At 31.6% G+C, this 27,057-nt stretch overlaps 1 protein-coding gene across 2 annotated transcripts in view; it reads left to right on the forward strand.

The window, feature by feature from the left end:
- car (vacuolar protein sorting-associated protein 33A) overlaps positions 1 to 26,606 on the forward strand; it is a 47,239-nt gene extending 20,633 nt beyond the window's left edge. For both annotated transcript variants that reach the window (XM_076511302.1, XM_076511303.1), the window contains exons 7-16: positions 3,816 to 3,990; positions 8,719 to 8,909; positions 9,594 to 9,684; positions 10,240 to 10,314; positions 15,784 to 15,863; positions 16,118 to 16,204; positions 20,052 to 20,183; positions 24,347 to 24,515; positions 25,573 to 25,695; positions 25,895 to 26,606. In XM_076511302.1, coding sequence (XP_076367417.1) covers positions 3,816 to 3,990; positions 8,719 to 8,909; positions 9,594 to 9,684; positions 10,240 to 10,314; positions 15,784 to 15,863; positions 16,118 to 16,204; positions 20,052 to 20,183; positions 24,347 to 24,515; positions 25,573 to 25,695; positions 25,895 to 25,989 — 1,218 coding nt within the window. In that variant the 3' untranslated portion in view covers positions 25,990 to 26,606. The remainder of the gene's footprint in view (positions 1 to 3,815; positions 3,991 to 8,718; positions 8,910 to 9,593; positions 9,685 to 10,239; positions 10,315 to 15,783; positions 15,864 to 16,117; positions 16,205 to 20,051; positions 20,184 to 24,346; positions 24,516 to 25,572; positions 25,696 to 25,894) is intronic.
- Positions 26,607 to 27,057: the final 451 nt, after the last annotated feature.

Below are 27,057 nucleotides of genomic sequence, written 5' to 3' on the forward strand. Positions count from 1 at the left end.
GTGTGTCTTACTAGATAAGTTGATCAGTTTGTCATGTTTATTTAGATCATTTGGGTTAAAATGTCTTTTGTGATTGAGTTGTTTAGTTAATATCACATGTTGGGGAGTAGGTATAGCTTTATAGCCAGTGAGATGCCCTATATGGCCATCAGTTTGTTCAGAACATTATATTTACATTTTATAAATTTTATATATTCAAATTCAAAATACTATAACCAAAAAACATTTATGCAGAACATGGGGTTTCTCTAAAGTTCAGTAAATTAAAATCTTCTTTACTTATTAGTTGTAAATAATGTAACAGTAAATGTTTGAAAGAATTATTTTATGAAAGGCAGTATGTGATAAGAGGGTATGGCATGTGGGTTTAATTTCTGTTTTATGCTTCTATAAATCAAGATAACCGGAGGGTGTAAAATTAGATTATATCTCGGCAATATCTGTACGATAAGTTTGTAACGTACTAAAAATTAGAAGCTTAAGTAGAGGTGAAAGGAAATTTCAGTACTTTCTCTTCTTCCAGTTACGGCTATTCTTGAGTTTACTGCCCTCTAGTGCACAAATTTTCACTTACCACTAGCCTTGAAACTCCCATTTAATTCCACACATGTACCACATGGTTCAGCTGTGTTTAAGCTTGCAAATTAGCATGCATCAGTCCTCCATCAAAAGTAGTGTGACAAACCCTCCTATCACAGCTGACTCTGTGCAATTGTACCTAATTTTCAATTCTCAATTTGGCACAACAGTGTTAAGACCTAATGCTTGATTTCAAAAATTCTTTAGTTCCTAAAGTATTGTTAATAATTCACTATTGAGTTAGATTTCATTATTTGATTATGAATTCTATTTTTCAGTCAATTAGAGGTATTCAGTCAGTGTTTTTGAATTCACAATTTAATAAAATGACTACTGGCATTCAAAATTGTTTGACAACTGCTGCATATTTTAAGTTTTGCTTTGTGTTTTCCTGTCCAGTTATTTTTTTTTATTTCAGCCTGTGCATCTCTGTCATCATTCATGCATGATTCAGTTACTGGACTCGAATCTAAATGTTGTTCTTCATGCTCTTTCCTGTCCTCATATTCCTTATATTATCTTTCTTTTAAGATGCATTTCCTTTTTATTTTTGGACTTCATTTTTCTGACCCATTTTTCCACCAATGTTCACCACATTTGTACCACAAACTCTATGTTTTTTATGTCTTGATTATTCCTTTCTTCACAAAATATCATCTGTCCATTGAAGATATTTTGTCTTCCCCCTTTTTTCACTTCCTTCCATATTTTCTCTTGAATGTTGTCTGTGCTTTATAGTGTAATGTGTCAAATATAGCATCTTTTCCTAGCTCTCACTCCTTTTCTACTTAATCTTGTCAATTGTTCTCTTTTATTTCATCAAATCCATCACATCTCAGTGTCCTTTGCTGCTCATTTCTATCTTCCTTTTGAAGAGATTATCCAGGCTGGCATGTGGACCATTTCCCATACCTTTTGTCCTACTACTTGCACTGTCTGGTGGTTTCCTGCTCAGCTGGATATCTTCTTTACTCTATAGCCATTTTCCTTACATTGGTAGAACATGGAGTGGGTAATTTACTTTTGTTTATTTATTTTTCTAAAAGGGCAAGTGATACCTGTTCAAGTATACTGATATCCAAAATCTGTATTGTAAGACCTGCAATGTCTGTCGCACTCACTATCAAAATGGGGTGTTTCACAAGACCACTTGCTGGTTATTCCTCATAGTATAATGTGTTTTAAGTATGTTTATACTGGACTACTTACTCATGGAATAAAGTGAGTAAAGTAAAAGAATTCTGCCCATCTCTAATATGTAAAAATCATGAATAGTTTGCTTTTCAAACTAGGGTTTGTGTGGTCACCCATTTGCACTTTTTATAGAAGTGTGTTCTTCAGGACTCTCCAACACATGTCTTCTCTCCCTTCTTCCAGCTCCTAGCTGTTTGGGTGGTAAATCATTGAAGAACCTTCCCGAGTGTATATAGTTCCACTCAGTCAAAATTAGAGATGTGGCATTCTATGTGTAGAAGGTATGATTATCCTCCTGCTATGGATCTGATGTTTTATTCTAGATGCCATTTGTCTAGCCTGGATTTTTTCTATCTATTTTGCAGTTTGCCCCTCTAACTGAGAACCATTCCTCCTATTGCACTTGGTTCCTGGATAGCTGCTTTTTGGTTGCAGCCATATAAGTCAACATCAGTTCTTACAAGTGAGTAGGTATTAACTTCCTCCTATCACATACTGATGTTCAATTCCCAATTCCAATTGGTTTTGGACTGGAACTGACCTTCCATATTGCATTTACAACTTCCTGGTGTTATCTGGATGAACATTCCCGAGGTTTTCTTGCTTCAGGTTGTGTTGGATTTGCTCTCATGGTGGTTTAGGTTTTTGGAATTGGAACTTATTTTCCTCTTTTGTTCCTAAACTTGAAGGGAATGGTTGAAGACCCTCCTCCTACCATTGACCAGTTGAGTTTCTTTCAGTGTCACTGATCTGAACTGGAGTTCACCTCTTGATTATGGTCTAAAGAGCCTTGACCATTCTTAACACATTCCTTTTCTCTAGGGAATTGGAATTGTTACCTTGTTCTGTCCTTTGATTGAAATAGAACATCTGTTACCTCTACATGGGCAAAAGAGTAAGCCTAGTTTGAACATGGTGCAGTCTCTTGTGTGTGATTCATTCCATAGTAAGGGCTCACTCTATGACTGCTCTTCAGATACTTTTGAAGGGTTCTCATCTAGAAAATTTTACACCAGTCTCTCCATTTGTTCAGTGTGGGATCTTAGTTGTAACTGTGAGAAGGTGGTAAGTAATCATAACAGCAGTTAATATTTTCCTACACTGAAAATATATTTCCAATAGATACTTAACTTTTTTTATGCTTTCCACCAATCCTCCTTACTTTTGTGTCGTTTTTAAGTGTCAAATCTCAAAATAAAAATTGGTCTCAACTGCACAAAGGGGTTCAGCTGCAGAAGGAGAGTTTGCCACACTCCTCTTGGGAGAGGACTGTTGCATGTTAATTTGCATTATTAAATGCAGCTGAACCACAGTGTATATGTGTGGAAATAAGTAGGAGAGTCAATACAAGTGGGGAGTAAAAACTTGTGTGCTTTGGGCAGTCAAATCAAGAATATCTCTAACTGTGCTTGGAGATATCTGTCAGAAATATATTTCATCATAGGAAAATATTAACTCTTTTTAAATGGATAATATGAAGCAAATATAGAAGTGAAGATTTAGAATTTATTTACACATTTCCTTTTTAAATTAGGTAACTAGAATGTGTATAATATTAACACATCCGTCAGGAACCAAGGGGTTTCTTTACATTACAGTTTGTTGGATATTACAATTAAGTTCAGTTCAGAAACTCCCAAAGACAGTGGTTTTAGATATATTTTTTCAAGACAACTTTGAGACAAGTCTTTGTTTGTTACTGATAAATTTTTGGGTGAAATATAGTGTTCTTATTTCTCCATACTAGCTAGTACTTACTCACTGGGAGTAAGTTCAGTATATGTCAATAAAACTACATTCTTAGCAGCATTAATTAAATAAATTGCCAATCTTTTATGCTTTTGTTATTGCATTTTTACGTTTAGCTTTCAATTGAGATATGAATGGTTTCACACATTTCTCAGTTAATATTTAACCTAATGAAGTGAAGTACCATGAGTTTAATATTAGAATTTTTGTTATTTTACCAAGTAGTTGTTGTAGTAATAAGAACGATATAGGAGTGCCCATTCAATGGCCTTTTATTATTATTATTGTTACAGTTAGTGTTTGAAATGATGACAAGAATGAGGCGAGAGCTCTCTGCTAATGAACCTCAGATAACTCCTCAGATTGATAATTTGGTTTTGCTTGACCGGTCAGTTGATTTATTGTCACCACTTGCAACTCAGCTCACTTATGAAGGACTTCTTGATGAACTGTATGGAATTCACAATAGTAAGTGTTACAAAGAACTTTTTGGTGAACTGTATGGAACTCACCACAGTTAGTCAAAGGACTTCTTGATGAACTGTAGGAAATACACAATAGTGTTACAAAAGACTTCTCAGTGAACTGTTTGAAATTCACAACAGTAAGTGTTACAGAGGACTTTTTGATAAAATATATGAAATTCACAACAGTAAGTGTTACAGAGGACTTTTTGATAAAATATATGAAATTCACAACAGTAAGTGTTACAGAGGACTTCTTGATAAACTGTATGAAATTCACAACAGTAAGTGTTACAAAGGGCTTCTTGGTGAACTATGAAATTCACAACAGTAAGTTTGAAAGCTGTTAATTCAGTATTTGTGAATGTCAGTAACATGAAGGTTGACAGATTCCCATTGGAAAATTGTACCCTCATATGAAATATCAGGATTTTGTTTTGTTTTTAACTTTCTAAATTATTCCTTTGTTATGGGTCCTTCTGGGATGTATGTGTTAATATTTCTGTTTGGTTGATTGGGGAGGTGGTAGTCATACTATTTAGCTTGAACAAATAAGTATTTATAACCATATAAGGCTAGGGGTTGGACTTAACTGTAGTTTTAAACAGTATCAGACTGCCACAAAGCTGTGCAAAGAAAGCCTGAGATAATTTTAGATTTTTTAACCACTTAAAAGAATAAATAGACACTCCTTAAAGGCAAATAAAGCATATTAATTTGATAACAATTAATTGGTTGTTATTTTGGCAGCAGCATTTGTTTTTGCCATAACCTAGGTAATTAAATTACCATTTTTTATCATGCTGAGCAAGAAACAGAGTGAGAAAATGTCTGAGCTAAGTCAAGGTTATCATATGTTATCATTGATTTTATAGGTGAAAACCATCACAAGTTTTGAAAATTGCAAGAACATAAAATAATTAATAACCCAGTGGAAAAGTTTCTAAAAATGTCATTAAAAGATAGAAATGCCCATTTTTGAAAGTGTAAGTAAAACAAAACAAAACACACTGTAGAAATAACATGGCATTATCCCTTATGATACAGCACAATAAAAAGTCATTTTATTTAGCTGCTGGAATGTACAGACATCTTTTCTAAAAACTTCAATTCATGGAGTCATAGACTTTTTATTTACTTTTACTGAAGATGATTTCAACTTGCGATGCAAATAGTATCATTAAAAGGAGTGTGATTCCTCTTTTTCTAAAGATCTATTTAGCAGGAAAATATTGTGAACATTTGAGAGTGCCCATGAGTATAATAAATATGTGTTTACAGCTAGTTGGCCAGCTTTCATTGGTCTTCATTTCCTTTGGAGGTTTGTTACTGACCAAGATAGACATTTCATTATAGTTTCCAGAAAACAGTAAATTTAAAATTTGAGGGCCGAAAATTCTGAGGGTCTAAGGCTACAGCCTGGTCAGGCTATCGTTAATCATGCCCTGGTTAGTTGCTAAATATAATCTGAAGGAAACCCTATGATGTTTTTTTAGGTAGTATTATTATTATATTCTAATTTACCTTGTGTACAGAAGAAGTCTCTATGACTGTTGCATGGAGTATAGGTAGTTTCTGAGTTTTGTGAATGGTCAGCTGAGGGAGAGAAAGTGTCACAAGTGTAGTTTACTGCATTCAAGACATACTCATTTCTGACTTGAGAGAGAGCTAAGACTTGCTTGTAAGGTTTCCTGTGTGTTTTCAATCTCCTAATTGTTGCTTATGTTTATTGTACAATTATTTTTTGTCATATTAACTTTTAATCTGTAGTAGTCCTTTAGCTGTAGTGATCACCTTCCAATTTTTTGCTTGTCTTTAGGAAAATAAATGTTCTATATTTTCTTTTTCTATTCAGCTTCAACACTGTGTGGTCTCTCATTTCTCCCACAGAAAGTAACTTTACCTATCATTCTGCATACTGGGTCCTCAAGTCTTGAGTAACTGTATGCTAAGTTTAACTTTGAAATCATCACAACTTTATAGCTACTAATTTTAAACTAAGAAGGAATTCACTTATGGTTTAGATGGAGTTCACTTATGGTTTAGTGTTAAAACTACAACATATACAATATTGGATGCAATTATAAAAATATACAGATGATACATGTACAGGAGTCATAAATAATGAGCAGTTGTAACAACATTGTTAATTAATCATTATACAATACATTTATATATTGTACAGTATACTAGTATTTTGTATTTGCTTTAAAAAACAAAAGAGACTGATCATTTATTAAATTCTGAAAAGGATTTATGGAACTAAGCATTAGGCTCAATTCTGGTTTATAGACCATAATGGCCTGAGGTTTTTGAACTATAAAGGTATTTCATCAGGAGTGTAGAAAAGGAATATTAGACTGGTTTATTAGAAGGACAGAATCACATTTGTAACTTTTTGGTATAGTTGAAAATCACAAATGTAATGTCATTGTCATAACAAACCAGTTAAAAGTTGTTTTTGTGCATTCTGTTGAACAAACTTCTAACAGTTCTGAAATCATTGGCAGTTGGTTTTATATCTTTATACTTCCATTGGTATATTAATATATGATTGTAAAGTATCATTCCTCTGAAGTCATCCAAGTTGTTTGGTTGGTGTTTGACCTCTGATTCCTTATAAGTCTATACACATATATCAGGACTTTATACAAGTCAAGCCATGGTTTTGAGTGTTCTATCCTTATTTGTTTCTTTCCTTCCAGGTGTCATTTCACCATATTTCCTGCATATTTGAGGTTGCTGTCCTGCTTGAAGATGAATTGTTACCCAGCAGATCTTTTTCCTGAAGGAATGAGATGATACATAAGAATCTTTTACATGTCAATAATCAGAGTGTGATGAATTTTGTGTAGAGGTACAATATAACTGATTTAAATGCAATACACACATCTATTGGTTTCAAGCATACCTCACTTCAAATCATATATATTGACCATGATATCCAAACTTACCTCTGCCAATTGAATAGACTACTGTTGATTGTTGGCAAATAATTTGAATTTGGATTCACTTGTAAATAGTAAGAGCACCTTTGTGTAGTAGCTTTGCTCACTGCATTGTTTGAAGTGTGATACCTGTTCCAGCCTTTTCAATTACTTATTTTTCAGCAGCTATATCCAATACATCCATGCTATAGTAATGTGTATCATATTCATACTTGCACTGAAAAGTAGGTCAATTGCAAAATTATTGCATAGCCTGAGTTCCATAATGTAATTTTTTGAAGGGTTTGAATACCTATCTTAACTGCTTCTTTTATTGAACAATACAAGTTTCACATACCTCTTCAGAGTTTCATTATGGTTACATCCTACTGAAGTATAAAATTTTGACTTATTTTGCCACAAGAGGGCATACTTTTTCAGCCCAAACATTGATTTCTACACATTTGTTATGTAGCATCTCTTTCCTGGAATCCATGAATGGATTCACCTCACTACTGCTAAGAATTGTCTGACTGCCTATACTTTTACAGACACATTTGTGTGGCACTATCTGATTGGTATAAACTATCAGCTTATGACTGTCTGCTGGTGTGGATCATTTTCGGTGTATAGAGGTGGTGCAATACCACTACATTTACATTTTGAACCAATTTTATTTCATTGCTTTCATAATCATTTCCAGTAATTGTTTTAGAAACTTAAAAATATTTTTATGTATTTGCTTTCTAAAATGAGAACTGCTGTATGTCTTAAGTTCATTATTGTTTCATGATTTTATGTGTTTAAATTAATTTTATTCTCCATCTGATCATTCACAGAAAAGTATTAGATGTATGGCAATACAATGAAACAATATGAGTATCTTACTGTGAAGCCATGGTACAGTTGTATTGATACACTGTCCGATATGAAAATACTTGTGTATCTTCATGAAATTTGGCAAGCTTTCAATAAACATTGTCTTTTGTACAAAAATAATCAGAGTCTCTAATAAAGCATGTTTGCTAAATATAAATGTTTTAATAAAAGATAAGTATTGAGAACTAAATGTTGTCTTCATAACTTTTATCAAAAACATTACATGGAAAGAAACAACAAACTAACAATAGCAAAATAGGTAGACAGATATTAATTTTTTTGTTTAAACTTCCCTTACCAGCTGCCATTTCGTTGTTCAAATCTGAGAGTTTGAAAAATCACTGTAAAGTGTGAAGTGCTTAAATAAAACAATGTTAGTAACATAGATAATGAATTACAGGCAAGACTATCATACTTTGTAACAAACTGTTGGTAAAACTTCTGTATCTGGATATGTATTATATTTTGGTATTAATGTCTAAATATGTATTGACTACTATGATGAGATACACCTAAAAATATTCTCCCCAGTCATGATGTTTTTGTAGTTTTTTTCATTTTAAAACTCGTAAAACTTCTGTCCAAATTCTCTTCCTATTTTTTATGTTTAATCTTAAGTTTTTTTTTTAGTATGTGACATTCTTATAAAAGAAAATTTGTGGTTAATACATTGGAAGAAACAACAAGAATATCATCTGTAGTTATAAACAAAATTTGTAAATTTTTTCAGTCTGTTTAAAAATTACTTCTCAATAAGAGATGTTTAATCTTGGCATAAGTGGTTTGTGCTCTTTTTTATTATGTACTTTTTTAAAAATTAATCAGTTTAATTGTTTTACAGTTAAAATAATTATTATGAGAAGTTATGCTATCAGTTGATTTTTAATTAATTTATTTGTCTAATAATGGGTGTGTTTTAATAATAGACGTGATCAAGCTTCCTCCAGAAAAATTCACTAAGTCCAGTGATGGTGGCCCTCAAGAGATTGCTACTGAACCAGCTAAGTTTTTGTTGAATTCTGCAGAGGAGCTGTTTGCTGAACTTAGAGATAAAAACTTCAATGCTGTTGGTGGCTTATTAAGTAAAAAGGCAAAATTGCTATCTGCTCAGTTTGAGGTGAGCTTAAAAACTTAGCTTTATAGATATTATTTTCTTTAAGAACAGGAAAATCTTAAGTTATGCAAATCTTATAGGGCAATTTTTTCATTGTACTTAATTATGAGTTTCCTTTAATGTATAATTTAGTTTGTTTAACCCTTTCTCCTCAGTTAACCTTTACTATGCATGACCATTGATATTTTTTCTGTAATTCTGTAGGGTAAATGCAAGAAACTTTATTATTTCATTCTGCTTGTTTTCTTCTTTGACATGTATTGTCTTGCATATTTAGCTCTTCAAAAGGTTGGCAAGTATGTCTTTTTTCCAACTTTCTGAACTATTTCTGTTTCTGAAATTGATATTCAGTCAAATAATCGGATCTTTAATGTCTTCAGGTAAAACTATGAAGATAAAACATTTGGCCTTTAACCATTTGACCTCAAGTAAAGCTGTAAAGATAGAGTAGATTTTCTGATCTTTAACCTTCCCAGGTTAAGCCATGAGGGCAGAATAAACTGTTTAACCTTTTAGCTTCCAAAATAATATTTTCTACTTGGAACATGTTAGGAGGTATTAAGAAAGTTAATGTGTTAGGAATAATGCCCACACTTCTAATTCCATGTTCTTTTAACATCTTCTTCATTCTGTTGTAACTTAGGGTATTTTACCTTTTTTTAAAAAATAATTATTTGAATATTGCAGGAAAGACATGGAGCAAAAACTATTGGGGAAATCAAACAATTTGTTGACAGATTGCCACACATGCAAGCTTCCAAAAAATCACTTGCTACACGTAAGTTGATTATTTAGAGCAGATAGTGTCATATTTAACACTACCACACATACAAGTATTCAAAAAGTGAACAGTGTTGTGTTGAACAGTTACCATAAACTTAAACTTCTAAATCTGTTTTGTGCACATGGATGCAGTGGATAACTTCATATTAAGTGATGACCATATGCCACCAACATATAACTTGCTACACTGAAGTTGATAATTCAAGGTTGATAGCTTCAAAACGAAGTTTCAGTTTTCAATTGTTTCAATTCCTTGTTTATTGAAACTAATTATTATTAACTTCTTAATATTTTAAGCTAATTAATAAACTAGTTAATAATATGCTGTACTTTGTTATGGTTCAGCAGCTGAGCATTTGGTTGAGATTAATCACTCTGGTTACAGTGACTTCATTGTGCACAGACCCAAACTCATTGAATAAGAAGTATTTAGTGAATTAATAACTGTAAAGAACATGTTATGGTCTAATAAAGTGGTTATTTAGATAATAAACATAATTGTGACAAATTACAACTTCTAATTAATGTAATCTTGAATATTCTTTTATAGATACTTCAATGGCTGAATTAATTAAAGAAGTGACTGACACAGAGGCATTTCTTGAAGCCTTGCAAGTAGAACAAGGTAGGTGGTTTAAGTTCTTTTTATGTGCATTTCATTTTTTCTTGTGAGGTTGCACTGAGTTACATTCAAAATTAAACAATTTTATTATTGTGATATAGAAATAAACTTGGTATTGAAATGTAGGTAATAGTTCGATTTTTAATCTTGTAAATTTACGTTCATAATTTTATAAGTTAAAATTGAAAACAAATCCTTAATTTAACCTAGTATGAGAATTATAATATTTGCTCTGTGGGTTTTCCATATTCTCTTTTTTATTTACCATCTCTCTGAGAAGTATAGAATAACTATAAAACACTTATCACTCCTTTACCACTCTGTCAACAATGCTTTTTTGATAATTCTCAACAATATACAAGGTATGATCAAAAAGTTCTAATACTGATGTATGTACATTATTCTTCAGAATAAAAGTGAAGTCTTCAAAGTAACCTTCTTCAGCTAAAACACATTCCAATGTTCCTGCCATTTTTGGAAGCAGTGCTGGGAGTCTTCAACTGTTATGCAACTAAGTTCTGCTTTCACATTATTATGGATGGTTGGAATGTCATCAAATCTCTTTCCTTTCAACTTAATTTTGATTTTTGGGAACAGAATAAAATCACACAGGGCAAGATTGGGAGAATATGCGGGGTGTGGTATCACAAGAATGTTTTTTTTTCTACCAAAAATTCTTGAACAGACACAACAGTGTGTTAAGGCGAGTTGTCGTAATGAAGATGCATGCAGAGTTTTTTAGTTAAAATCGCCTGAAACAATCTGAAGGAAATGTCCAGTTCATCAGCAATTTTGTGGATAGCTAATCGTCGAACTATTTCATCAGTAGACAATGTCGATGGTCGCCCAGAATGTGGGTCATCTTTAACCGATTCCTGATGATCTTGGAAGCATTTTATCCTCTGATAAATGACAGCCTTAATTAAGCAGTCATCACCAGAGGCAGTTCTTAACATTTTGAAGATTTCTGTTTCTCCTTTAACATTTTTCACACAAAACTTGATGCAAACTCGTTGCTTTTCTTTTTTGTCCATTTTTATTATGACAGGGGCAACACATGTATAAGGTCTGGAGAAATGGCTTGTTTGTGGGATAAATCACTATTTGTACTTTGTACACACCTCAGTGAAATTAACTGCCTCTGCAGAAGAAGTCTTAGAACTTTTTGATCAGACCTCGTACATTATTTCTTAGCATCAAAATATCATCAGATTATTTTTAGGCCAACTGTGGTGCTTATGTTGAATGCTAAATATTATTGTTGATTTGCTAGAATGGTTTGTTTTTTACTCTGTTTTTTCTATAACTTTGGTGAGATAACAGCAAAACAATATAATTTAGAAGTTTTATGACAAAGAGCTGTAGCCAAAAGCAAAATGTACCAAGTAGTGTTTCAAAATTTATGTATTAAGCCTAATCCATAAATTAGACTATAAGTAGGCCTACTATATACTTATATAGTCAGTGTTTAAAAAAAGTTTAAATGGTGAATAGATGCTAATTAATAAATATTCTGTTGGTATTTTAACACACATTGTCTACTTGACCTTAAATCATAAAGTAATAGAAGCATTTGTTACAACTAAATATCTTTTCTACTTTGTACAGTTGAAAGATTAAATATTTGTGTTAAGGTTGCACATGTAATTTTGTCCATGATAACATTTAATTTTTCTTTGCAGTTTTTACTAAAAATTTAGTGACTAAAACATTAATATGAAATGGATGAAATAAGTGAAGAGTCAAGGTGCAGTTAAATTCGTTTTAGTTAGTTCCAAATTAGTCTTACCTCTTTCACTGAAAGTTAACTTGATCTTGGACTGCCCTCTAAGAATTTTTAAAACTTTCAGTAACAGTGCACCAGTCTTTTATAACCCATCAGTTTTATGCTATTTTAGTACATGTGGTGGTCATCTGACTATCAGTCACATTGTGCCATCTATACTAGCACAGTTATTTTCGATCAATTTTAACTTTCATGATTGACATTCTAGTGTATAGGCATGTGTTTTAACTAGCTCTCCATGTGATTACAATATTTTGATTGTGCTTGATCACAAATTTATATCAATTTGACTTCTTGTGCTTGATTTCCATTATTTCAACTTGTTTGGTTTAGTAATATTTCTTTTTTCTGAATGCTAATAATAGTTTTTGAAAGTTTGTTATTTTTATGTATTATGAAGAGTTTACAAATTTATAGGTTTTCTTAGTTCGTTAATAATGAGTAAAGTGTATTAACTTATGCATCTTTTGGCAACACTCCACAACAGTTCCATAAGTTCTGCTGGTTCTGCCTTTAGTTCCTACACTTTCCTGGTCTCCTTCCCTTCTCCCTGGAATCAAGGCCCTAGCTTGGCCAGGTGGTTAAGGCAATTAACTTGTAATCTGAGAGTGGTTGGTTCGAATCAACGTCACACCAAACATCCTTACATTTTCAGCCGTGAGGATGCTATAATATTACAGTCAATCTCACTGTTCATTGGTAAAAGAGTAGCCCAAGAGTTGGCTGTAGGTGGTGATGACTAGATGCCTTCCCTCTAGTCTTACACTGCAAAATTAGGGACAGCTGGCACAGATAGCCTTTGTGTAGCTTTGTGCAATATTCAAAACAAAACAAACCAAACCTGGAATCATACATTTTGGAGTCATCTTGACTAGTATGTTCAAGACCTACTACTCAAAGGACTGTCAAATGGGTGATACCCACTTAACTGTGGGTTTACTTCCATCTATATGTTGTCTCTTGAAAGATGGTACATTGGAAACTTATCATAGTCCTGTCACAGTTGAACTCTTATCTGGATTCATGTCATTTTTCTATGAAGTCTTGCCTCTCACTTTTAGGGTTTTCCCCTGGATTCTGGATGACATACTTGTCATGACAGATGTCTCTCTATCTTCATATTCCAACTGTTGTAATGTCCTTTTCTTTGGTTTCATGAGGATCGTATCATCCAGTCTGATCACAACTTCAAAGCGATAGTTCAATGGTAGTGCACAGAGGAAGCTCATGCATCATGGGATACCAGTACTCTTCTATTGGGGGAGAGGTGATGCACAGTGATTTATTGGAGAGACATTTTGAAAGTTTGGATTTGAACATGTGTCCAAAAAAAAGTTTGCAAATAGAGAGCACCACAAAACAAGAAATAGTTAATCTCATAAGAGGGAAGTACCTATCAGAAATACATTTTCATTTAGGAAAATTATAATTTCTATAAGACCACTGGCAGCATGTCGAGGGGTAAGTGTCTATTTTTTTTATTTTTGTACTATAAGTTACTGGTTTCATTTATAAAGGACCATCACTCTTTGGCCTCATGAATAAAGTATATGTGGATTTCTGCCTGTCCTCACTAATCTGCGATTCCTATAATCAGGGTTTATTTGCAGACACCCATTGCACTACCACTGGTTTGGCATTATGTTTTTATGCAAGGCATTTCTGCTGTATGTTTTCCACTCATATGAACCAAACTTGACATAATCCAACATAGTACAAGGCTCTCCCCCTGAATGTTTTTGTCCAAGCAGATTGCACTTGGCCTAATCCTGTGTTTCCAAAGTATTCCCCTAGGTTTTGCCTGGGCAGACTGCATTTATTATTTATATCTTACACAAGACACTTTTACTGGATGGATTGTACTTAACACAATCCAACATTTCCCAAGTACTTCTCCTGCATGTTTTTTGCCCATGTGGACTGCACATAGTCTGTGCACATACAGTTCACAGTCATTCAGCCCAAGCCATGTATGGTTATTTAGTTTTTTTGTGACACCACACTATGACTCACTGTCACTATCTCCAGTACTACAGCTTGCTACATATTAAGACAAAGTATAATGTACATTGACAAGGAGCTGCTTATGAAAATGGTCACAACCATACTCATACCTGCATTTGTTATCGTTATCCTACGTATCCAAGCATATACATATATATGTCTGTTGTCACTTTCACACTAAACTGTTGGTGTTTTTCAACACTATACTCCATGGTTCTACAGCAGTTTTCCATTTATTTGGTGGTGTACATATCTTTACTGAATGTATTGGTGACTGTCAATTCAGTTCTGCCTGTTTCTTATTTCAGTGTTAATTACCAGGCAAAGAGCATACCTTTCCCAGAAGTGTTATATATCCCATGGATGTGCTTTCTTTTCATATTTATGATAACAAAAATTACAATAGTTGTCAAACATTATCTGCTTTACATTATTTAATTAAATAAAAATTATTTAGTTCATATTACCATTAATATAAAAAGTGTGAACAAGTTTCCTCAATAGTTGACAGCAAAGAAAAAAGAAGACCCAGACAAGTATCATATTTCTTGTTTTTTACATATATTCTTTATCTGTTATTATAGTTGTAAAAGTCAGAAACATTTTAGCTTAGGTAAGGATAGATTGAGTAAAATAAAGAAAAATAATTACAGTAATAAATCTTTCACAAAGTATGCTTGTAAATAACCTATATATTACTGGAGTACCGTGGGCTGCTACTTGTTTGCCTAAGTGATTAATGACTTGTGTGGTGGAATTATTAGTTAGACACTGTTCAAATGTCAGTGAAAATAAAATTTAAGTAGAAACAGGTGTATACTGTTATAAGTTCTATGTTATATATGATAAACAAGTGTAGCTTAACGTTAACATTTGAAGTCAGTTTAAAAAGGAAAAGATATTTCAGCTTTATTTCATTTGTTTTATGGTGCTTCTGTGTTCAGTTAATTTGATTAATCACAGATTTAGGGTAGAAAAAATAAGGGATGATAAATATGGTTTTACTCAAAGAAGTTGGACTTATTTGGAAGGTTTTTAGAGGTTATACAAATAAATGTTTTTACAATTTTCAGATAAATAAAAGTATTTTTAATTTTTGTATGAAAATCACTTTGCATTCAAAACACTCAACATTTTGACTCAAAATTTTTTTCTTAGATACATGAAGTCAAAATGTTGAGTATTTTTAATTTTTGTATGAAAATCACTTTGCATTCAAACACTCAACATTTTGACTTCATGTATCTAAGAAAAAAATTTTAGTGAAAATACTTCATTAAAAATTGTGATTTTTTTGTGTAAAAAAGATTTCTAATGCTTACTGGAAGCTTAAAAAAATTTATGAAAATACACAAAATGTATTAGAAGCTATATATAGTATGAAAACTCCGATGGTCATTTTGGGGTCACAAGGTTGATGTAATCCATTGAATCCATGACGAGATGGTCAGATATCTTCTGTAATATAAATAATTGTATTCATGATGTTAGAAAAACACATAGGTTCAAGAAGTCTTAATAGAAATGAATAAAAACCTTTGTTTTTATTTTAATTTTAAATAATTGTGGTCCATGTTATCAAACACAGTTCACAGTATTATTAGATAATAGTGTATTATTATATGCTGTTCGATATACAATGCAGCAGTTGTTGTATTACAGTTTCTTTTTTTTTTTAACAGAATTCATGAACGGAATCGAGACAGATAAGGCAAACCCTTATATAGAAGAATGTATAGCTCGACAGGAACCATTAATCAAGGTGAGATTGTGATCAGTTTAAGTTGATTTTGTAAGAGAACTAAAATCAGTGAAATAACTTTTCTGAAAAATTTTAATTAAGTTGCATTTTCACTTAAATATGTTTTTTCTTGAAAAGATGAGAGCTTGACTTGGTGCATACACAGTGTAGGTAGCCCACTGTACAGCTTATTACTATAAGAAAAGCAAAATTTTACAATTAAACATAGAACTGGAAACAAGTTAAAGTTATTTTTTTCTTTTCTCAATTGTCAGGTCCTCAGACTCCTCTGTATGCAGTCAGTAACTAACAATGGCCTGAAGTCCAAACTTCTGGAATATTATAAAAGAGAACTTCTACAGGTTCAGTATTAAGCAGTGGCTTTAAGGCCATATTTATGGATTATTATGCAAGACAAATTCTATTTCGTTGTAGTGTTTAGTATGTAACAGTAGTCTTAAGCCTAAACTCTCAAAACCTGCAGAAGATAAGCTCCATGTTATTTGTATTTAATATTTTTAAGCCTAAGTTTTTTTTTCAACTGATTCATCAGGTGGAAACAAAGTTTTACAAGAAATATTAAAAACATGTTAATACCAAAAACATCTTTCTAAACTTCCGATTAAGTACGAAAACTTGCTCAATGCTAATGTTTTGTTTTTTGTAGTTCAAATTTTATAAACTATTTCTTTTAGATATTAATGCTGATAATGGAATTTAATGAAATTCAAAGCATCTGTATTGAAGATGTTTTTGGTGTTTTTGATATTTATTATAAGCTTTTTATTACAGAAAAAAATGTGAAATTAGAATAGTTAAGTATTAAACAGTTCTAATGTTTATATAATTACAAAACTACTTATCAAAACGCACGTTATTAGGTTGTGAATGAAACTGCTTTCAAGATATGTATATTTCCAATCAGCAACATCATTAAATTGTTTGCATGAAATCATGAATATTTTCATACACTGACTTTGAAATCAATAAGGGAAGGTTAAGTTAGAAGCTCTGAAAAGACAATGTTGTGAATATTAAACATAAATATATAGTTTTCAGCTTTATTATAATAAAAAATAAATTTTGCTATTAACAAAAGAGTAAGGTATATTTTAGTTTAATAGATGAATGCTTCCTTTGGTATTGTCCAGTGTTATAAAGTCATTTGAGGACAATTAACAATTAGTATAATGATTTTGATGGTTTTTAACACAATTTGTAGTAATAAATACATTGGGCTGCTGGTAACAATCATACTTTTGATGGCAGCAATAAATACAGGGTATGTGGTACTAAACATACAATTGGTGGTTTTAAATGCATCATTGGTGGGAATAAACACAAAATTGGTAGTACTAAACACAGGATTAGTGGGAATAAACACATAATTTGTGATACTAAACACAGGATTAGTGATGGTAAATGGATGATCAGTGATAGTAAATAGAAGATTGGTTTAATTAATACAGTATTGGTTTGAAATAGTTGAATGCTAATATTGTTTATTAATTATTGGTAAAAACCTGTGGTGTAGACCTTTTGGTGCCAGAAGCAACTACTGAACAATAAAGTACTTGAGTGTAAGAATCTAGTCTTTAGAACTTGTGTAAGTAAATACAAGGTTGAAATACATTTCATACCAACATGTGAGAATAAATAGCAATGATTTAAATTAATAGAAAACTTATAGTATGAAAATTAGTTTTATTTATGGATAAAACATGTTACTGTGTTTTAAAACATATTTATTTTTTATTTTTAAAAAGCTATAACTTGGTAGACTGAACTAGCACCATAAGGTGGATATATTTGAACAAATCTGTTACATGTTGCAGTATGAACAATGATACTACATCACTAAGTAACAAAATAAAAACAAGTCAAACACAGTTGTGTAGAGTAAGGGAAAAATTAAAACAAACATAATTTTACATTTGAATACTGGTTAATGATTGGTTTTCATTTTCTATTAAAAAGAGTTCCTTTAATATTTCTTCTGTTTATATCAGTTTCTCTGTCAATAATTTTAACATCTGAAAAAACAAACAAACAAAGAGTGATTATTGTGGGGTATGAGGAAAGATACTCTGAGTGATTTTTTAATCTTGTCAGCAGGTTTCTCTAATCATAAGAATGACCACAATCTTTATGTGTAGTTTGATACAAGGGTCTTGAACAGCCTTTGACAACAAGTTTGCACAATACAATTTGACCAAGTTTTCTTGCTGGTAGGAAGGACAGTTGTACATTTATCCATGTTATATAATTTTATTTTCAACCAAGTTGTTTGGATGGCTTATGAAAACATATGGATACATGGTATAATTGTATCTTCGGGTTGTCATTCTAAGGATGACAGTTTCCTTTGTAACTGTCAGAAGATACTTATTTTGTAAATTGGGTCATGGTTCTAACACATTTATATCTATTGAAAAGAACCAGTTGATGTGAACATGCATTTTTAGCTTTATGTTCTATATGATCCCTGTTTTTTTGTGTTGGATGATAGAAAGTATTCCAATGAATATAAACTCTCTATTGCCTGTGTGTGTATGAAAAAAACAGTGGTATGAGATCTTTTATTTTTTTGGATCAAAACATTAACATCTTTTTTACCATAACTTATTTTCTACTGTGAATATGATATTGGGGTGGGTTACATTCAAATGTGAAAGAAAACTGTCAATATAATAAATGTTTTTAAATGCTGGAAAAAGTTTCATCCATGTGACAGATTTAGAAAATTAAAGATGGAATGAAGTGGAGTGATAATTTCGTCAATTCTGATCATGAATAAATTAACTAAAGTAGATACAATATGAATGTTGTGAAGTTGAAAATTTTTATAAGAAGTAAAAAAGTGTGTGATGGAGACATCTAACAAAAATATAGGGCTGCAATCATTTTAAAAATGTTTTGGAGTACAGTAAATCATTTCTTTAGTAGGCTATTGTGTGCATATGTTATTTGTCATACAGGATTCTGATAAAAGTAAAAGCTTTAGTTATACAAGAGGAAAATATCCTAGTAAGGAATTTTGTATAGTTATAAGCAGTAACTGTTGCATATAAAGTGAAAAGGATGTTAGTTTTTGTTCATAAAATCAGTATCCAATTTCACTAAGTGATATAAGTAGGTACTGTTCATGGTATTGAGTTGTTTATAGCTAGTCATGACAACAACAGAATTTCTATACTTGATTTTAATAAACCAACTGATCATTTTTTTAGAAATGCTAAGGTTTATAATTCTTCCACTTGTAAATCAGGTATGAACACACACGTCAATCAATATTACTTTCACTGAAAACTCTGGAATAGTTTTAGGGTGGGATGGTTGGGAGAGAAGAGCACTTTCAGTAATTTGAGATGGAAAATCAACATGTTTTTGTCATATGAAATATTGCCATGTTTTCCAAGTGTCAGGTTATATTTCAAACATATTTGAATGGACATGTTTCTAGTTAGATTCTCTAGTCCTATTTGTATTTCTTTTTTGAAAATTTCCTTGGAAGTAATGATAAATTTGTATCACTTGCAGATAATTTTTGACTGAGAAGATTGAAAACAACTTGTTTCTTAGTTATATGTTATTTTTCTCAAACTTTAATTGACTTTTTTTCTATGGAAAAAATATTTAGTTCATGAATATTTTAGGAATGTCACTGATTTAAGGATTTTTTTAAATTAACATTTTTATCAATTGATTTGGCAGCATTTCATAAATGTTTGTTTAAGGAGGATTTTATTAATTATTTAAACAAGTGATTCTTCAATTACATTGAGAAATAAATATTTTCTCAGAGAGCACATTCTCTATTTAATAATTGTATTTAATAGCAGTTAAATCTTCTGTAGTATTTCTTTTTCAAGCTGAAATCTATTGAACACCATAGCTACAGCTACCAAAACGTTTGGCATATTAAAAGTTTTATTTGCTTAAATGTATGTGATATCTGAAGAAAATCAAAGCTGCAATTACTGATATGTTAGGCCTTTTAAAACCTATATGTACTAGGATGTAAGCTTTTGTAAGTTGATGAATCAAACTGAGATTTATTTTGAGCATGAAAAGAGTGAAACTGATTAAATTTAAATATAAAGTAGGCTTACAACAAAGAAGATTTTGTAATGTGTTAATAATCTTATTGGCAACTTTTTCTTTGTTGTGTTAAACACCAATTAATAAACTTACATTTTTATTTTGTAGACATATGGATTCCAGCATATTCTGACGATTAACAACTTGGAAAAAGCTGGTTTGCTTCGCATACAAGGGACTAAATCATATTCATCCATTAGAAAAACATTAAGGTTAATGGTAGATGATGTGAACGAACAAGTATGTTAGGATTTTTTTTGTACAATACTGTTCTTTTTATGATAAATCTTTTTTCATTTTTGCTGCAAATTAAGAACTTTATAGGAAAGCAGTGAACAAGTAATGAATGTCATTTGAACTTTGTCCTGCCATCACAGAAATATATATATATATATATATGCACCTTTTTTGCCATATTTGGACTTTTAACATAAAGAAATCAACTAATATTTCAAGGCAAATACGAGCAGAAACCATTACAAGGTCAGTAAAAGCTTCCCATTTGAAGTTAGGCCTAAGCCTGCTTATAATGATGATTTCCACAATCTTCTTATGACATGTTGAGTGCACATGTACGTATTAAATTTTTAAGTAAAAATGAAATTATAATTCTATCTCTAAAATATTTTAGAAGTTATATTTTAGTATTATAAAACATTTATTTAGTGTATCAAAAATGGAAAAATGAAAAACTATTCCAACTTTAATTTCTATGCACCTATTTCTTTTCATCTCAAACTATAGAAACTGTTATACCTTGAAAATATAATCATTCATGTAATTTTTCTCAACTCAACTTCCTTCTTTGTCAGTGGTTTTATCATACCACTCTTTTATGGTGTCACAGCATGTGATTAAACATTAATAATAGCTAGAGGAGACAGATTGAAATGATTGATTATGAAATACTATTCCAACTGTGTCAATATATAATAAATATAGTACATGTCAGTAAGTTGTAGTTTGTTTGCATATTAGCTACCTTGAACTCATGTAGGTGTAAATAAAGGATTCTAATGGGAAGTTCACAGCCCTTAGGAACAAGCCACAGTTCTGTTAATTTTTTGATAGTTTTACCTGACATTCTTTTCATACCTGTGTGCCATATTTACTCCTCTGTGGCATCTGATTAGTTAAGTTTAGTGAGCAACAGCAAACTATTCATGTGAACAAATCCTTGTTTAATGAGTATTATTTAGTCCTGTTCAAACAACATACCCAAATAAAAAAAATTATTTATTAAAAATAAACCATACTTATTAGTCATGAGTTGATTTTAACCAAGGATATTGATGGCAGATATGATACAGGTATTGCCATTTGGAAAGATAAGGTCATAGCGTACTGATAAGTCTTATCAGTTTCTGCCGTGTTTTCTATGATATAGTTAAGAATGATGATTGCTTCAATCAGCAAAATAGAGTATCAAAAAAAGATAAACTAATATCAAATAAGTTGAAACTAATGGGAGGTAAAATATGCCAGTTACTTAATAACAAAAAAAAAGTAAATTTAAGAGGAAAAACAACAAATTTTTAATATTTTACCAAATAATGTCTCACAACAAAAGCTTGAAAATTTTATGGTGTAAAAATCTGTAACTATTAAACTAAATTGCATTGTTTTATAAAACTGGAACTAGCTCTTACTTTGAAAGTTTGTATTCAGTTTTGTGGATATTAATGACTCCCAATCTAAAAAGGCAACAAACTGTAAATTAAATGTGAAGATCCAGCTCATTTTGGGCTGTAATAATGATGTGAAAATGTTGCATACTAACAAGGATTTTTATTGTTTTGTTTTTTATACTGTTAAGTTTGCATCACGAAGTTTTAGACCCATTTGTTACAATGACTTTAGGGTACTTCTCAACTCACTGTAATTCTGTTTACTTGGTATAATCACTCCCTTATTTAGTATTGGTTGGTGTCTAATATATTGAGACTTTATTTTGGCATTAGAGTATGATTCTTTCTTTATATGCAATGTGATACTTTTACCAATGTAACTTTGAAGATATATTATATAAGGTAAAGTACAATAATGCAAAATCATTGATTGGCTTTTTTTGTCATTGTTTAACCTCTTGAGTTGTCCAAGTTTTGATGATGTTTATGAAAATAACTGTTCAGTCTGTTGTTGGTTCACATTATTTAATTGGTATTATTCTTCACCTCCATTTGAAGCTGTCTGTCTTCTGTTTTCTGTTTTCTTTTTCTCAGGAATGTCAACATTCCCTCTGCTTTGGGATGTGATTAAGACATAGGAGGACATTTTCTTCCATACTTCCATAATGGACATTTGTGAATATCAGATACACTTACATTTGGTTAGACTGACATTGCAGTCATTTCCATTTGCTTTTGACTCTGTATTCTGGATAAGTTTGAAAATATATTGCTTTATCTATTTATTTACCATACTGTACCTTTTCAAGTGCCTCTTTTCCATAAGCCCTCACTTACGTTGTCCTTGTGTCTTTGACCTAGAATTATTTTTTTTACCTATTTCCTCTTGCCTTCTTTAGGATCCTTTTCCCATTTACATTTGTTTGGTTAACACTAATGATTTTAGTATGTTTTGATAGTCACCACTGTAACTTCTTTTTTTACAGACTTTCTTTATCTGTGTCTAGTTTCTATAATTTGGATAAGATCATCCAGCATAATTTCTATACACTCTGTGTTATTTCAGATCCATTCATTACTTTATCAAGAAATTGTTTTTCCAATTCTTTCAATGTTAACTTGCAGTAGTAACTTTGTGACACCACAGTGAACTTGGCTTTACATCTAACTGTTGACAGTAATTCTTCATGGCCAGAGAAAATGTTGATTGTTTTTCTGATGTTTTCATTGATTCTGTGGGTTATCCATGGGAACTGGGGAAGTCTTTTGTCACTTTGTATTCCAAGTGCTTGTATTCATTTCATGACTTCAGATGTAATAAATCTGAATCATAAATTCTAGATCTCTTCCAACTCTATTCACCTAACTTCCATGTTTCTTGAAAATGTTGTTCCTTGATGAGATTTTAAAATTTATAGATATGTGAAAGTTCTGTAGGCGCTTCTTTATATATATATATATATATACACAGAGTATTGTAGCATCTCTCTACACTGTTTATTTAGATCATCAAATACCAATAGCCTTTTTGGAGAGAAATGATCCAACAACACCCTTGTGTTTCTTCCCTAATGTAAAGCATCAATTTTCCTCCTCATATTCTTTGATAGATTGTTTAGGCAGAGTATTTATGATGAAACTTAGTTGAATCGTCAGCAACTTTATACTTCAAAAAAGGATAACACTGTACGCACACTGATTTGAAGACAAAAGGTGGAAGACTTTCAAAACATTATCATCAACACTTATGTTTCTGCAACAGGCAGATTTCATTCGTTCAAGTAATTTCACATAGCATATATCTGTCAGAAGAGAAAATGAGAGGTTTTAGGGAGTTACATATCTGCTACAATTGTTTGGTTATCAATTTAAATTTATGGATTGTCTCATTGCTAGTACTGTGGAAATTTATGAGGTTGTAAGTTACAGCTTAAGAGTAACATAGTAAGGACTTCTGTCTTCTGTTGCAACTTGTTGTCTTTCATTTACTGGATTCTGCTCTTTATGATTAAGTCATTCATTACCCTCATTATGACCAGGTGTTGATTATTTTGTAGAAGTGTCATGAGTCTACAAGTTTACAGACTGATATCTTGTGTATTTTTGGTAAATGCACATCAATTCCAGATTGATTGAATTACTTGTACTTGCTTACAGAGATTGTGCTCTGTAGGTATTTAAGTCACAATTGAGTTATGGACAGGACTGTGTTTGTCCACAGTGGTGTTACATCTTTCCTTCTCCAGTTGAATATAGCCTTTGAGTTTCATTGTTGTGGACAGAGCCATGTTTGTCCACAGTAATGTTATGCTTCATTCTTCAGTTCAGTATAGCCTTTGAGTTTCATTGTTGTGGACAGGATTATGTTAATCCACAGTAGTGTTACATGTTTCCTTCTCCAGTTGAATATCAACTTGGTGTTGCCTTCTTATACACAGGACACAAAAGGGAGTGTATGTGTGCCTTTGGAATTAAATACTCCTCTTGCTTATCTGTACTGGCAGTTGGTGCAATTATTTAATTTCTTACTTTGCACTTTAACATAAAAATATGTATCTATCCACTTCTGTACAAATGGACCTGGCATTATACAAATGAAGAGATGCATTCTCAAGATGACACTTATTCCCAACAGCAGCTGATGAACAGTAGTTTTAGAAAGGATTAGGTCTTATGTGGTAGACTTTGTTAAGTGTTTAAGAATGCATATAGAGATAATTGTCTTACTAGAATCCTAATTTTGCAATAAAATGTTCTCTTTCTTTTCTGCTATAGAATCCTACTGATATTGCTTATGTCCATAGTGGTTATGCACCTCTCAGTGTACGCTTAGTTCAGTTTTTGGCTCAACCAGGATGGAGAGCAATCACAGATGTTTTAAACCAGCTGCTAGGGCCAACTGTAGAAGAAATTCAACAGATACCAGTTGGACTAAGAAAAAGAAGTAAGCTTTTTATAATGCATTCTATAAAAATCTTTTATAAAAAATATATGCTCTTCTCAGCAAACTGCTATTTTTATGGTAAAGAGGCTGTTTCTCTAAGCCCATATTTATGAGTCTTTTGAATTTTTGTCTTAAACAAAACATAAGTATCTTTCAGGAACGAATGGCTTGTGTGTTACTACATGTAGTTTATAGTTAATTGTAAGAAAATTTCTATAATACATTGTATTTCAATCACAGCAAATCCCCAATAGTGTAATTCCAGAAAGATAGACTTGTGATTAAAGTATTATGTCAAAGCTTTTTCTCAGGAAGGATATTCATCTAGTAATAATATTAAATAAGGTTGAACTAAAGTACACGTTTCAAAGAAAGAAAGAAGCTTTCATTGACCCCCACAGAAATAGAAAAACTTGGAGCATGTAGGTCCAAAACAACCCCATTTATCCATAAAAAGTATGGTTTTGAATAAGAACCTCTGTGATCCAAAAAAGCCATTGTAATGAAGCTGGACATATCTCCTGGAACTATAAACAAGGATTTAAAGCTCAAAAGAATTCACAAGATTTCATCCACACCTCAAAATCAGCTATGTTTCTCATAAGAATGAGTCTCAAAAAATAGGAATCACTGCACTTCCTTTGAAGATCTTCAGGTGCATTTCGAATTAACTTGTGTGGAAGTTTTGCAAAATATGTTATATTAAAATTGCAGTTGTCAGGCACATTCATGGCAGCTGTTTGATGCTGGAAGGAAGTACCAGCATGGGACATGGAACAACATTCTTATAAAGTGAATTAATATTCAGTGTGCAATGCAAGTCAACCAAAGATTCTTGGTTTGGTAACTTTCATGAACCCAGTCTAGGATATTTAGCTAATCATGTTCTTGTTACATACTTTAGTTCATTTATTGGCTAAAAAAAATATTCTCTTTATATATATTAGGTTTTTTTATGAATAAATGGCTAACTAACTAATGGGCAAATCTATTTGACACATTTACACATTGTGTAGGAGTAACTGACCAACCACATTATTCTATCTACGTCTCTTAGGAGGATCTGGCTCATCAATCCAGTCCAATATGGAAGATCCAAGAGTTACTTTAGTTTTTTTTCTTGGAGGCTGTACTTTGTCAGAGATATCAGCTTTGAGGTTCCTCTCTCAACAGGATGATGGTATGTATTTCAGCTTTAATTCTTTATTTAATTTGCAGTAAATTTCCATGTTTCTCTTACTAACATTTTATTTTTCTCTTGGGAGAATGTAAAATATGAAAATGATTTTTTTTTAATTTGGTTTAAAATACATAAAGATCTTATTGAAACTTTACCCTAGGTAAAAAAAAAACTAATAATAACTTTTTTTTTCTTTCAGCTGCAGTTGAATATATAGTTGCCACAACCAAAATAATTAATGGAGGAACTTTCTTACAATCACTGCATGAACCCCTCAAACCACCCTCATCATAAGACTTTGGAAGTAGTACATCCGAACTCTTAGAAATTTATAAAAATGAACCTAAAAAAAGTTGACAGATGTTAAAGGACAAATTTATACATGAGCATTATTAAGGAAACTGTGATGAATAAAACATTCCTCTAAAATTAATACATGAGTGTTAATAGAAGATAATAAATTAAGTGCATATATAAGACCAGTACTTTAAATCTATTTTATCCCTATGGTAATATTTAAAGTTAGAAACTACTATTTGGCCTGCCTACAGACAATTATAAAATGAAAGAATGTAAAAAAAAACATTCATTCCTTAGAATTTGACATTTTTGCAGCTTTTACCCTAATTTTTAAGAAAAGTAATATATACAATATTCTAGCCCAACAAATTAAATATTTTTTTAGAACAGTAACAAGCTAACTTTGGCCATATTCAGTCAAGTCTGTTTACTGATTTTTCTAGGAAATTGCTTCTAACACTTATAACAATTGGTTAGATTTGTGTCAAGTTATCAAAGCTCAAAGTATAGTAACATCATATTTAGTTTTGGATAATTACGAGGAGTTGTATTGTCTGTTAAGACTGGCAGATGAAGTTACTGGAAATAAATATGTACATAGAAGTATAAAATACGTTTCATAGTTTTTTGATAAACAGACCCCCCCCATCCATTGCTGATGGCTAATTTCAAGTGACTAGTGATCGTATGTAAAGTGGCAAATGAAGAAGAATAGTCAACTGTAAGCACTTGGGGTATAGGGTATCATAGTTTTTTGTATCAACATTGAGGAAAAGACTTGTATGCCCAGCTACCAGTGTTTTCACCTAGTACCTGGAAACCAAGGTACTCGCCTGTCACAACCTTCACCTGGTCCTTAAAAAAAATCATACAGTCAAAGCTAAAGTAATGTAAACAAAACTGCAAACTATTATTTTTAAGACAAAACAGTAAGCAAAAGAAATCAAGGCACAGCAAGCAAAGACAAAAGTGGAAGCAATCATAGTGATAGAAACTCAGACTAAATTCAAGGAGTGGGCCAGTAACATTGATTGAATTTTACATTTAACAGAGTACAAAATT

The sequence above is a fragment of the Tachypleus tridentatus genome, chromosome 7, assembly GCF_004210375.1.
Source record: "Tachypleus tridentatus isolate NWPU-2018 chromosome 7, ASM421037v1, whole genome shotgun sequence".
Lineage (NCBI taxonomy): Eukaryota > Metazoa > Arthropoda > Merostomata > Xiphosura > Limulidae > Tachypleus > Tachypleus tridentatus.